A 14,368-nucleotide genomic window follows, 5' to 3' on the forward strand; every position below is an offset into this window, starting at 1 on the left:
ACGTGATTACTTTCTAACGATGTGGTATTAGCGGTGACCTCAGATTGGAACACTTAACACTGCTCACTCTCGCGTTCTGTTACAGTATTTCTGCTTTACAATGCGATATGTATTCGGTGTGAAGGCTATAGCCAGGAAATGTTTGTGAGCAGCAATTTTTCTGTGAAAACACGACTGTGAGAGGTGGCTCGATTGTCCTGCTGTCACAAATTAAATGGCTTAGTCTCGCTTGGCTACCCGTCAGTGTTTCTTGCCTTTGCACATTCGTTCTGTCTTAGCGGGAAAATTAAAGTTCTTCCTTCACATTATAGCCACAGTCTACTGTTTTCAGCCATACCTTTTTCATGTCTGAGGAGGTTATGCCAGAAAGTTTTGAAAATTCATAAATATTTCATGATTTACATGTATTATAAAATATTTCTTAATGCTCACATTTCTAATGTTTTAGGGCATTATTGGTTTTCCCAAGCCTGACTCCCAGACCAGGGGGGTATTCCATGAAGGACGATTTCTTGCTTAGCCAGATAACTTCTTGGATTTAAGGTAGTCTGGGCTAAATGGACTTCATTTTCATTCCCCTACATTTATCCCAGACTACCTTAAATCCGACAAGTTATCCGGCTAAGCATGAAATCCTGCTCCGTGGAACAGCCCCCGGAACACTTCCTACTTTTATACCTATCACTTAAGTTATTTCTTTTTTCTGTGAAGATGCCTCTGTTTATAATCACCCTCTATTCCTGGCTGCCATTGATGTAAATGCTGAAGTTCTGTTTGCTTCTGCTCGATTGTATTTGGAGTCCTTCCCAGGCCCAGCTGCCTTAAAGAGCTTACATAGCATGTGTCCCCTTGTTATTTATTTGGTTACACAGCATGTAAGTGCAGCTTAGTGATGTTAATGAATATGATTAATGTTGTCTTTCCATCTTGAATGAGATCATTACTGTCTCATTGGCCTGTTGCTTTGTGAAAATGAAGTTTTGGATTACTCTGCACTGTTGGCCACTGTTTGGCTTAACCCCATGGTAACTGCTAACTGACCAGCAGGAAGATAATTTAACCATGGGGGTGTTAGCCCCATGTCTGTAGCTCTGTAGCCTCACTCCCAGCTATATTATGAGTCTCGTGGTGTTGCAGCTGCTTTTGTGGACGCTGGGTCACTATCCCCCATGATAGCCAATCTAGCAGCTCTTCTTGTGTGGACACTGTAATAGTTTTCCTCTGCAGACACTTCACACAGCGTGCACACACTCCCATCAAAAGAATGTTTGCCCACTCGCTCAGCAGTATGCAGGTGTTGGTAGCAGCAGTCCGTTATTGCTAAGGATGTGACTTTGGGGTTATTCCTCACACTGCTATGCCAAGAATCTTTTTCTGCCTCACGAAGGTAAACGGCACAGTGCAGCTTTTGCGTGCTGCCAAGGCAAGGGCCATCCTGAAAGGCCTCCCTGTCGCCTTGGCATCACTGACCAACACCATGAGTTATTGGTCTCTGCTGGAAAGCCACATAGGGGAAGGAGCCACGCTAAGTAATGCTGCCGGCTTCGCGATGTGATGCCGATTATGCCGAGACATTTAGCAGCACTGCTACGTGAACTGCCTTCGTAGATGTGCAGGTCCACTGATTGGTCCTAGTCTGGTCTTGACAGTGACAATGGGTTTCACATTCTCTGTTTTTCTTCAAGAAAACTTTCATCAGAAGACTGCCAAACCATACCTGGGTGGGAGGCTGGGCATGTGTTTCTTACTTCCCCTCCTCCTTTCTTCATAAGGGTCTCCTTTCCATGGAAGGTACTTTCTGCTTCAGTTGCCAGGAAGCAAGGAGTTTAGCCTCATATGCTTGGAAGATATTTACCACGGCAGACAGGAAAGTCTTGAAAGCTCAAGGTCAGGTTCTGTGCAACTTTGTTGCTAAGGTAAGATGTGCTCTTGAGCTGGTTTAATTATGGTCAGGGCAATTTTACTGTGGTTTGTCATAAATAAACCAAAAACGTCTGATTCAGTAATTATTCAACAGTCTTTTTAGTTTTAATAGTTAAATACAATACTTGATGACGAAAGAAGGAAAAGACGGAGTAGGACTGGAGGTCCATGCTGCTAAATGAATGATACATTCACAATTAGGTGCATGCACTCCTTTGATCGGGGTTCCCCAGCTCCAGTCCTGGAGGGCCAGAACGCAACTGTTTGCAGATTTTCCTGCTCAAACACATCTTAGTCAGCTAATTATCAGGTTGTGCAAGTGTATTTAAACATGAAGGTTTACAAACTGTTGGATTGTAGCCCTCCAGGACCAGAATTGGTGACCCCTGCATTATATCAATGTATGGAATACTTTCTGCAGAGATTTTGGTATGAATGTTCAGATGAGTGTGTGAATTGCCCTCAGTGGATGAGGTGCACATTTTCCTTAGGTGAATATACGTGCTTTTCAGAGAGTGAGGAACATGTTCTCCCTAGATGAATGTATGAAACGCCTTCCACAGAGAGAGCTCTGTTCTCTCCTCAGCTGAACATTTGAACATTGAACATTTGTCTAAAACGTGCCTTTTCATGTATTACTTTCAGTTGATGCAAAAATCACATCCAAGTCATTTCCCATTAAATTATTCATATTTATTGTTGGGTTCAGCTGACCCTGGAATTTCTTAAACATAAGGGAATTGCTTGAGTTTTTTTGATTCTTAGAATGAAAGCCCATGATTCCAGGGCCTTGGTCACTGGGGTTGAGCTTGTTGCTTTAGCCTGGCCAGCCCTTGGGGGTGTCTGTCATGTCAGTATAAAATTCATAACAAAGATGAGAAGGCAAGATCTGTTAGCCCAAAGGAAAGAGAGAAAGTTGGTCCAGGCCTGCTTGCGGCTGGCACAGCCCGCGTGGTTGGCATAGCGACAGCAGGTAGTCACAAGCCTAGGTGTCAGACAGTGGATCCATCCCACAGGGCAGGGTAAACATCACTCTGTACTGTCCTGGTTGCTCCCAGACTCCAGAGCTGTTCTACTTGGCGTCTCTATGCCAATGGGCCTGGGAAGGAGGTGGTGGACTGGCAGCGTATCCTGTGAGATGTGCCTTCTACACATGCTTTGCCAGTCAGGATGAAAAGTTGACTCAAGCTTGGAATGGAAATTCCCAACTTCGATCTGTAAACTGTACAGTAGTTTTTAAAACACTCTACAGTATGTTGGATTTGTTTTCACTGCATTCTTAAGCTGTTGGTTGAACTTAAAATGTGGTTGGGTACCTTTTATCCATTGTTTATCAAATGCATGTAATTGTAATTTAACAAGGAACATACTTTCTAAACCTGTATTAGGGACCTGTTCAGTGGTGGAGATTTCATGTCCAGAGAGTACACATCCAGACCAAGATTTTTGTTTCAACCAACCAGTTGAGTATAAAGAGTCAGTCACAGAGTACTCAACTGGTTGGTTGAAACAAGATCTTAGTCTGGATGTGTACTCTCTGGACCTGAAATCTCTACCTCTGGACCTGTTGTTTGCTAAACCCATGATATTGTAGTATTATACAGTGACATGGTTGTTTACTTCTTCAAAGCAGCATGTTGTTTTAAATTAAGTCGGTTCTGTGAGTTTGGGGGCATCAAGAGTATGTTACCCTTCAGATCATTACACAGGAGCTGAGGAGTTGAACATAAACTGAGGAACTCTGCAGACCAAGCAAAAAATGAACTTCACAGCTGTGTATTCAGTTACTACCACTGCCCTTGCTTTACTGATCTTGACCGCCCAAGATGGAGATGGAGATGGTCTCTTTCTGCCGAACTCCCCGGAGCTGAAGGATCTGCTGGATCGGTACCAAAATGGGTACCAGAACCGCACTAAGGATGCAAGTCTAAGCAGGGGCCGACGGTCCATCCTGTGGTCTGATAGGGAGGATATCCTCAAACTTCATAATAAACTACGAGGAGGCGTGTATCCTTCTGCTTCTAACATGGAGCCAATGGTAAGAGTGGGCAGGACCTCATTGGGTTGTGTCGAGAGATGGGCCCAACTAATGTTTCCTTTGACAACAACGGCATGTTGTGTGCTATAGTAGCTAAATTATTCTCTCTCCGATATTCTCTAATGTAACTTACTGTGTAGTTGAAGGTTCTGATGGTCTGGTATTTATGCAAAGGTATGGGATGATGAACTGGAGCGGTCAGCCTCTCATTGGGCTCGGCAGTGTATATGGGAGCATGGGCCTCAGGACTTGCTTCCGTCCATTGGCCAGAACCTTGCTGTCCACTGGGGCAGGTGAGAGAATAAGCATTGTGGAAGGCACCACAGTCCCATCATTGAAGACATCACTGGGATGCTTTTGGTACACTGAAGCATGTGAACACACACAGTCCACATTAGAGACTGTTCACTAAAACATATTAATTTGTTTTGATTTCATTTTCACAAAATCAGCATTCATTACAATGCACACTTGGTCAATGGGCTGGTTGTGATCATGAATGGATCCCTAAATAATGAAAAGTGTCTCTCGATTATCCAATCCAGACCAAGATTTTGTTTCAATAAACCAGTTGAGCATAAGGAGTCACAATCACAGAGTACTCAACTGGTTGGTTGGAACATAATCTTGTTCTGGATTAGTACTTTCTGAACCTGAACTTTCTACCGCTGGTTTGATTCATGTTGACAAGAAGGCAGCTGAGTAATGTGATCACACATCAGCAGCAAGGGGTTCAGAAAAGGTTGAATCCCTGCTCTCATCATTAATGCTTCTCTTTAGTTAGCTTTTGTTCTTAGCTCCCAAAATCACATGGAAAATTGTTAGACCTTTTGGCTCATTTTCAAACAGACTTTGATAAATGATTTTATTCTCGATGGTTTTCTGAGCTATTAACTCTTTGCAGTACGACTGACATAGATTCCCTGAGCTGTCATTGGGTCTTTCTGTTGCAGTTTTCAGTCACCTGCTTTCCATGTTCAGGCCTGGTACGATGAGGTCAGGGACTACACATACCCCTACCCACATGAGTGCCGACCCTTTTGCCCTGAACGATGCTCTGGGCCTATGTGTACTCACTACACCCAGGTGAGTGTTCAACAACACAGAAATGCTACTGTATCTGCTAGTTATTCATTTTCATCTTAGAGTACCCTCTTTGATGGGCTGTGAGTAGTGTGTGTAACATTTAAGTAGAACCAATACACACAACAAAACTGCTTTCATGTATAATGTATTTAGAGCCGCTTTGGAGTTTATTCAGCTTGTGTAACTTCCGTATTAATAACTACAAAATCTAAGTGAATTAGAGTCTCCCAGCATGGATGAAGAGGTGGGTCAGCATGTCTCAACTAAGCAGAGAAAGAGGAATGGATAGAGAAAGAATACAAGAGTTCCTTGTATTTTGTGGTCACTGTTCCCCCTTGTTCTGCCCCTAAATCCGTGACCATCACAAGAAGACAGTCTCTTGATTTGGTGCTTGGTGTTGGAAGGTCCATCTTGCAGTAGTCACTCATCTTGTGATTGTTCCAGTCTCCATAGTTCAATGTAATCATGTACAAGTTATTTTTGCTGGGTCTTTCGGTGTTCTATACTTCCCGTGTTCTTTTTTTATGGACTGGTGCTGGGTTATGCCAGGTCAGCCACAGTAATGTGGTTTTCTCTGTCTCTGCTGAGTCACTGGGTAAATATTTCTCACTGTTTTTGTCAAATAGACATACATTCCTCAGATAAAACATCTGCTCCTCTCTGGGTCTAACTACACCATCTGGAAGACAGAAAAAAGCTTTCATTTTTTAACTAGGTGGTTATCCAAATGTTTTATTGCTTATGCACATAACCTAATACCTGGGGTAACTGGCAACATGCTGTTTAAATTGGCTACATGCATACTCTTAAGAGAATTATTATAGCTGATGACATATGAAATTAACGGGTGAACCACATGGTTCCACAGTTTTTTTTTCCAGCGGGGAATTCTGCAGAGTATGGTTAAAAGGCACAATGAGTGGGGTGTTGGCCTACTGTTTGGGAAGAGAATCCTGCAGGGAATAAAGTACAGAATAGGGAATGGAGGCCTCAGAGATACAATTACTAAAGGTTTTATTTCTTTGGAGTAATTTCTGAATTGCATGACTGGGAAATTAAAGACAGGTCTGAATTTTATACTGAACATTGTATAAGTTGGATCTGGATTCCATTGTACCCATTTTTTTTCTTTTACACATTATTTGACTTATTTGTCGTTGTATAATCTGTACATTCATTCAAACTTAACCTGGCAAAATGACTAATGGCCTATGTGCTATAAATTTTCGATCTGCTTCTCTGTAGCTAGTCTGGGCCACCACCAATCGATTGGGGTGTGCGGTGCACGTTTGCTCTCAGATGAATGTCTGGGGTGAGATTTGGAAGAACGCTGTCTACCTGGTCTGCAATTATTCGCCAAAGTAAGAGAATTTATGGTTTAGACTTTTCTGTAGTGCTAAATCTCCTACACTGTGCTGTTATTTATGGCATTGATAGTTGACCAGAATTAATTAAATAAAAATGTCAAGATAATTCTTGATTTAATTTATACATTTTATCCTTAAAGTAGTGACGTGTAATCAGAGTTGGACACGTCTTTGTCTTACTCTCAGGGGGAACTGGATTGGAGAAGCCCCTTATAAACATGGCCACCCATGCTCGCAATGCCCACCCAGCTTTGGGGGTGGCTGTCTAGAAAATCTCTGCCGCAAAAGTGAGTAGAGTGGTATGAAAGATGAGCGGCCATCATAGAATTCATTGATCTGAAACCGCATCTACTTATTGTACCTTATGCAGATAAGCAGATGGCATGGAAGCACAATCTTTCCTCATTAATTAAGTGGTTGACTGTATTTCTTTGTCTATGTCTTTATGCCCATGTCTTGAAACATCATGGCTATATGTCTCATTATTCTGTTTATTAATTTTTCACTTGCACTATGACCAATAACAGAGATTTCACTTCAGTGTATGACCCATGCATTATGAATCTGAAATTCACAATAAAAGATGCTTTGATTTTTGACATAGACATTTGATTGTGGCATGTGGTATCTGAACAATCTGACTGAATCTATGTATGATATTTCTGTGTATGGACTTATACAATTCTGTGTGGGGCTCATATTATTGGGTGCTACTTGCTTTTGTTATCCACACAGTGATAGTATTCCTCTTCTCAGAGCCATATCACCCAGAGTCTGAGAACCTGAATGAGGTAGAGAAGCTCCAGGTGTCAGTCCAAACCCGGACGACCCCCATCAAACTTGGCCCCAAACCCAGTGATAGGGGGCCCTCTGTGGCAAAGAAAACGACATCAGACAGGTCCTCATCCCACAGGACAGCCTCAGCATTGAAGAAGACATCCACACCCAAACGTACAGAGAGCACCTTCCTAAGTAAGTAAAAGGGAGGAGCTCTTTAAAATCAATAGATCTTAAGCAGTGGAATGTAATAAATAAACTGTTAAACACACAAACTGGCTGATTGTTAGCTTGTCATCCAAGCAGTAGTCTGTCTATCCAGAATCTGTCTTCGCTGACCATGTGTTAAGCTGCAGTAGCCATGTATACTCAAACATCCATCCATCCATCTTCTGCCACTTATCTGGTGTTGGGTTGCGGGGCCAACAGTCTAAGTAGGGATGCCTGGACCTCCCTCTCCCCAACCAGCTCCACAGTGGGAATACCAAAAAACGTTCCCAGGCCAGCCAAGAGAGAGAATCTCTCCAGGGTGTACTGGGTCTGCCCAGGGGTCGTCTCCTAGCTGAACGTGCCACAAGCCCTTCCCTAGGCAGGTGTACTCAAAAATTAAAAAGTAATTGAATGTTTCTCTTGATTACAGCACAAAATATCAACTGTGAGACAAAAATGCGAGACAGATGCAAGGGAATAACATGCCACAGGTCAGTATGTCTATCTAGAATCTTCTGGTGACCTTGATATTATTTGGTGACTAATCTCAACATTACAGGTACAGGTGTCCTGCCAACTGCCAGAACAAAAGAGGTAGCGTGTGGGGTTCAACCTTCTACGATGTGGTGAGCCAGTTGTAGTACCTTTAAAAATCACATGACACCTAGAAAGAAAGGAACATGTAACACTGTGTAAGATGCTGTTTTGGGTTTTCCCCAGAAATCAAGTATCTGCCGAGCTGCGTTGCATAGTGGGGTGATGGATTCCAGTGGTGGCCTAGTAGATGTCACACGGAAAGGCAAGCTCCCGTTCTTTGTCAAGGCATGGAAGAATGGAGTAGAGTCTTTGAGGTAGACACCTTACAGTTCGTGTACCATTGTAGAATGTTGATGCATATAGACTTCATTCAACATAAGTTTTATTTATGCACAATTCAATGAGAGACTGACAGAAGAATTATTCTATGGATTTTTTGCTGAATACTTATTGACATGCTTTAAGTACACTAGACAAAATTCTTTCTTCTCTTTTTCAGCAATTACAGAGCAGGAAATGCATTTGCTGTAGCAAAAGTGAAAGGTATTGAGTCCATGATATAATTTTGTTTAAATGTGTCTTTTTTTTGATTGATATTGCATGGAAAAAAGTACATGACTACAGTCTTGTTTTTTTGCCCAAAGAGCAGTCAGTTGACTGCTATACCACTGTGGCTGAGATCTGCCCTTTCAAAAAGCCAGCCTCCACCTGCCCAAGGTAGATGGCCCTGTTCCCTGGTCGCTCTCATGCTTGCACAATTAGCTCTTGTTTGCTCAGAGCTGGCATAACCTAGACCAGTGGTTCTCAACCTTTTTGCACCATGACCCAGTTTTTACCATGCCAGCTCAGTTGAGACCCTGCGGTCCCTGCTTTGCACAGTTTATGCCAATCAATGGCTATATTACAAAGCCTGATTGGATGTGCCAGTGATTTTTTTTAATTAAGCATCTGTGGTTTGGCTTCTTGGATTGGTTGAGTGCTCACTAATTTTGCACTAACAGTTGCAGACCCAAAAAGACCCACTTATATAAGTTAATTCTGGGACTGGGGCTAGGAAATCTGATTGGGGATCCGCATAGGAGCTTGCTGGTATTAAAATGCTTACATTTCCAATTCTGCCTCACAACCCATTCAGAAGTTACTGCAACACAAATTAGCATTGTGACCCACGGGTTGAGAGTCTCTGACCTAGACCACCACATTCAAGTCACAGTCTCTGACAGATGGTTGTCTATCACCAGACCCATTTCAAATTCCCAAAGATACTTTCACACCTATAATAAAAGTACTACCAGAATAGCTTGGAAGATATATTAGTAGGTACTATGCATGCATCTAACCAAACCTTTGTGATGGTTTAATAGCCATATTTTCTGTTTATTGTTGTATATGTCTTTACATGCTGTATCACACACATTCCATACTTTTCCTCAGAGTCTTCTGCTCATCCAGCTGCAAGAATGAGCCATCTTATTGGGCCCCGGTGATTGGGAACAACATCTACACAGATGTAAGGACCTGGTCTTAGCAGAACTCAGTTGTCTCCAAACTATTGAAACAGCCAGTGGAGAAGAATTGGACCTCATATCCGCGAGCAGTCATTAGTAACTTTTGTGTAATGTTACTACACAAAACTGTGATGCCACAGTTGTTAAATATGATGTGACTCACAACTCTTGACAACCTTCATGGAAATTAAGTTAATCGGGAGGTTAGTGGTTGGGCACTTTGTTCCTAGGATATTTGTTAATCCACCAATTGGCTTAACCAGGAAAAAGGCAGGTAAGTTCCTGATGGAAATCATGATTGGTGTAAATCTTGAATTGCAGTTCATCAAGCTAGATACTGGACCACATATTTTAAAACATTCAGTCCCTCAAGCCTACTGCCCTTTTCTTTATTTCAAAATTCCCGGCTCTCAGGAGACCTAACAGATTCTCAGTATGTGCTGTTAGGAGCATTCACACACATCACTCCGCATCTGTGTCTGAGGACCTTGGTTAGGGTTGTTCAGGACTGCACTGGGTAGCACCAGGTTACTGTAGTCTTGATTCAAAGCAAGTCTATGAAGGAATAGTTTGGCACAATAGTCAGTTATAGACAATAAGAACATCAGCTAGTGGTAATTGCAGTCAGACAAATCAGAGACAATGAGAATGTTTTAATGCATTCTGATATAATCTCAGTGGATTAGATTTGGGTGTCATTAATACACTCAGATCAAAATGAATGTAAATAAGTGCTATGCTTATCTCAGTATAGTATGAATCCTACTTATTGTTTTTTTTTTTTTTTATTACTTGGGATCAAAATTGGAATAGTTAGTCAGTGGAATAAGCAATGTATATCAAAACTTGTAAGCTTATATGTTGCTTTCCTGGGTTATTGAATTTTTTTCCTGTTCTTCCTTAGAATTCCAGTATCTGCCGTGCTGCAATCCATCTTGGAGTGATGAGATCCAGTGGGGGATATGTGGATGTCTTGCCCCTGGACAAAAGGAGCCGCTATGTTGGAACACTGAAAAATGGCATCCGGTCTGAAAGGTGCACTCTCAGTATTTTTAGTTATCGCTGTTTACTGTAGAGAGCATCTCCTTGGTGGTCAGGCCTTGTGGTCAAATTGAAGACCCAGTACACCAAGGGTCAATTACTTGGAAAGAAACTTTGCATACTTATGAATTATTGCACAGATTAATGTTTGGAGGGACCACATGATCTGTATGACATGCTGGGACATCTATTGGAAAAACAATAAGGGCAAAATCAGCTCCAGTGAAATGAAATGTATTGTTGAGGTCCATGCTAAAATCCACAGTTTGGCAGCTTAATCCTCTCCTAATGAAGATGAAATGTTACCATTGGACTGGGATTTAGTTATAGAAGAATCAATGATAAGTTGTTTGTCCTTCATAAATCAAATGGCTCAGAAAAGGGAGATGACCAAAGCTTATGTGAACTGATGAACCACCCAAGTTGAAAAGCCTTTAATTGACATGGCTATAATTATCAGTGGTGTGCAGATTGACATTTTGATAGTAATTGGATAGTCAGTATTGGCATATTATACTAGCTGAATTGATATTAGGTGGTATTAGAGTGACATCATCCAAACATATTATTAAAATAGCAACATTACGAAACATTATCAAACCACTGTTTAGCTTTGGGTTTCAAATTCAAACTTTGTGACCCATTGTGCAACTTGTGTGGCAGGTTCACCATGTCAGATCTTAATCGCACAATTAGCTTTGCCAGCTAAAACAGTACAGTGGATTTTTACAGCAAAAGACTATCAGCTCGTTGTTGCTTTAGGGTGATGGAATATAAGTGTGCATGATATCGTACCTATTTGAAGATGTTTTTCCCTTTCAGCAAAAAGGACCATGAAGGATGCTCTTTCCGTGTCTTTGCTGTGAAGCAGTGAAATGTAATGACAAGAGGAAACCTTTTCTGTTTCGGGGACAAACAATATGTCCTCTTCCACACCACAGAATCAAGCATCTAGCCTCAAAGGATCTGATTAGCATCTTACCACTAATTAGACTCCCCTGACAGGGTTTACCCTTCTCTCCCTAAGTTTCACATTCAGTATCTAAGGGTGAAGAAATTCTTCACCACATCCAGCTGTCACATACACAATGGCCAAAATTGAAGAAACACCTAGCATTTTTGGCATTAAGCTTTAAAAATTACTACACGAATATCGGTGGTAATATTTATAAACAATCAAAGAATGTTACAAATATGCATTGAGTAATTAAATAAGTGGAGTAACTGGAATGAAGTTCTTCAATCTCTAAATATTATAAGTGTTTCCACAGTTTTGGCCGCTAGTGAACATGTCATAATGTAAAGCACTGAATTGCAAAATGCCAGTGTTTCAAAACATAAAACTTTATCATATATTTATAAATTAAAATTTTTGAAATTTGCTAAGATGGGGAGAAGGGGACCTGGAACCCTTGGAGATTCTGTGATAGGAAATGGATGAGCATATTATGTCATTTCTTAAAATAATTTAATGTTAAAAAGGTTAATGTAGTAAGTCATGTAATGAGATCCAAACTTGAGTTCATGTCCAGTTTACTCCTATGGTGGCACTCCATTTGCTTATGTCTCTGTTGTTTAACGTCCTATCCCTGTTGATCGTCACGGTTTTTGTAAAGTTTATATTCATCTCAGGCTGTTTCAGTGTTGTGTCATTACCTGCCTTACTTGCACATTGCTTTGGACAAATGTGTCTGTTACACAAATAAATGTAAATGCATTCATTTCTACAGAGATTTTCTTTTTGTCAAAAAAGATCTGTTTCATTAACGGTCATTTTGATGACATTGTTCAATTTTTCTCCCCCTTTTTTTTTCTCTGAAAAGAAACTGAAATTTATTTATACAGTCAGACCTACTACAACGGGATTAATGCATTCCTGAAAAACCTAGTGTTGGCTAAAATTCTGTACTAAAATACACATATCCAATGAGAAAAACAGGATTAGGGGAATGCAACTCCAAAACTTGGTAAGTTAGGCCAAACGAAATTAAATATAATTTAAATAATTAAATAAAAAGACTAGTGGCCAATAATGTAATTATATGCATTTAAAATGTTGTTAATAATTATAATAATGCATTAACAAATTAGAGATTCTGGTCCACCATCCAGTGGCTCAGGGCGGGAAAGCGGTGCAGCATCAACACTGTTTATGGTGGGGATGGGGCACTGCTGACTTCAACTCGGGACGTTGTGGGTCGGTGGGGGGAGTACTTCGAAGACCTCCTCAATCCCACCGACACACCTTCCAACGAGGAAACAGAGTCTGGGGACTTGGGGGTGGACTCCCCTATCTCTGGGGTGGAGGTCACTGAGCTGATTAAAAAGCTCCTCAGTGGCCGGGCCCCGGGGGTGGATGAGATCCGCCCGGAGTTCCTCAAGGCTCTGGATGCTGTGGGGCTGTCCTGGATGACATGCATCTGCAGCATCGTGTGGACATCGGGGGCAGTGCCTCTGAACTGGCAGACCGGGGTGGTGGTCCTTCTCTTTAAGAAGAGCACACCCTCTGGTCCCCCTAACTATAGGGGGATCACACTCCTCAGCCTCCCTGGTATGGTCTATTCGGGGGTCCTGGAGAGGAGGGTCTGTCAGATTGTCGAACCTCGGATTCAGGAGGAGCAGTGTGGTTTTCGCCCTGGCCATGGAACAGTGGACCAGCTCTATACTCTCAGCAGGGTCCTGGAGGGTGCATGGGAGTTTGCCCAACCAGTCTACATGTGCTTTGTGGACTTGGAGAAGGCTTTCGACCGTGTCCCGTGGGGAGTGCTCCAGGAGTATGGGGTGCCGGACCTCCTCATAAGGGCTGTTCGGTCCCTGTATGACTGGTGTCAGAGCTTGGTCCGCATTGTCGGCAGTAAGTCGGACTCCGCCGGGGCTGCCCTTTGTCACCAATTCTGTTCATAACTTTTATGGACAGAATTTCTAGGCACAGCCAGGGCGATGAGGGTGTCTGGTTTGGTGACCTCAGGATTGGGTCTCTGCTTTTTGCAGATGATATGGTTCTGTTGGCTTCGTCAGACCATGACCTTCGGCTCTCACTGGAGCAGTTCACAGCCGAGCATGAAGCGGCTGGGATGAGAATCAGCACCTCCAAATCTGAGACTATGGTCCTCAGCCAGAAAAGGGTAGATCGACAGGCTGATATGGGCACTGCATCGGTCTGTCATGGTGAAGAAGGAGCTGAGCCAAAAGGCAAAGCTATCGATTTACCAGTCCATCTACATTCCTACCCTCACCTATGGTCATGAGCTGTGGGTAGTGACCGAAAGAACGAGATCGCAAATACAACCAGCCAGAATGAGTTTCCTCCGCAGGGTGGCTGTGCTCTTCCTTAGAGAGGGTGAGAAGCTCGGTCATTCGGGAGAGACTCAGAGCAGATGCGCTGCTCCTCCGCATAGAGAGGAGCCAGATGAGGTGGCTCGGGCATCTGCTCAGGATGCCTCCTGGATGCCTCCCTGGTGAGGTGTTCCGGGCAAGCCCCACTGGAAGGAGGCCACGGGGAAGGACATACTGGAGAGACTCTCGGCTGGCCTGGGAACGCCTCGGGATTCCCCCAGAGGAGCTGGATGAAGTGGCTGGGGAGAGGGAAGTCTGGGTTTCCCTGTTTAGACTGCTGCCCCCGCAACCCGACACGGACAAGCGGTAGAGGATGGATGGATGGCATTAACAAATTATATCATAAACATTTCCTATATTAATCTTAAGAGCCTCATGAGAATTGCCTAGTAACTGCTTTGACAGAACCTGTCGAACTCGCTAACTTGTTGATTACCAGGAGTCGGGAGTAGTGATGGCCAAAATGACGTTTCATGAACCATTTACTGTATTTTCTGACCCCCACTTGATGGCGCTTTTGGATTACTTTGGAACATGCTTTGAGC

General features: G+C 42.7%; 1 protein-coding gene across 3 annotated transcripts; it reads left to right on the forward strand.

The window, feature by feature from the left end:
- Positions 1–352: 352 nt before the first annotated feature.
- LOC111857426 (cysteine-rich secretory protein LCCL domain-containing 2-like) lies at positions 353–12,208 on the forward strand. 3 transcript variants are annotated; one of them, XM_023838283.2, is made up of 14 exons: positions 353–3,961; positions 4,136–4,254; positions 4,915–5,047; positions 6,293–6,408; positions 6,601–6,701; positions 7,150–7,386; positions 7,832–7,892; positions 7,961–8,027; positions 8,122–8,252; positions 8,438–8,481; positions 8,583–8,655; positions 9,373–9,448; positions 10,351–10,481; positions 11,310–12,208. In XM_023838283.2, exons 1-14 carry the CDS (start codon positions 3,683–3,685, stop codon positions 11,359–11,361), a joined length of 1,620 nt encoding a protein of 539 aa, XP_023694051.2. In that variant the 5' UTR covers positions 353–3,682; the 3' UTR covers positions 11,362–12,208. The 3 variants fall into 3 exon arrangements, with proteins under 3 accessions (XP_023694051.2, XP_023694052.2, XP_023694053.2); XM_023838284.2 differs by having other exon boundaries at positions 7,171–7,386; XM_023838285.2 differs by lacking the exons at positions 8,583–8,655; positions 11,310–12,208.
- Positions 12,209–14,368: the final 2,160 nt, after the last annotated feature.

This window comes from Paramormyrops kingsleyae, chromosome 13 (assembly GCF_048594095.1).
Source record: "Paramormyrops kingsleyae isolate MSU_618 chromosome 13, PKINGS_0.4, whole genome shotgun sequence".
Classification (NCBI taxonomy): Eukaryota; Metazoa; Chordata; class Actinopteri; order Osteoglossiformes; family Mormyridae; genus Paramormyrops; species Paramormyrops kingsleyae.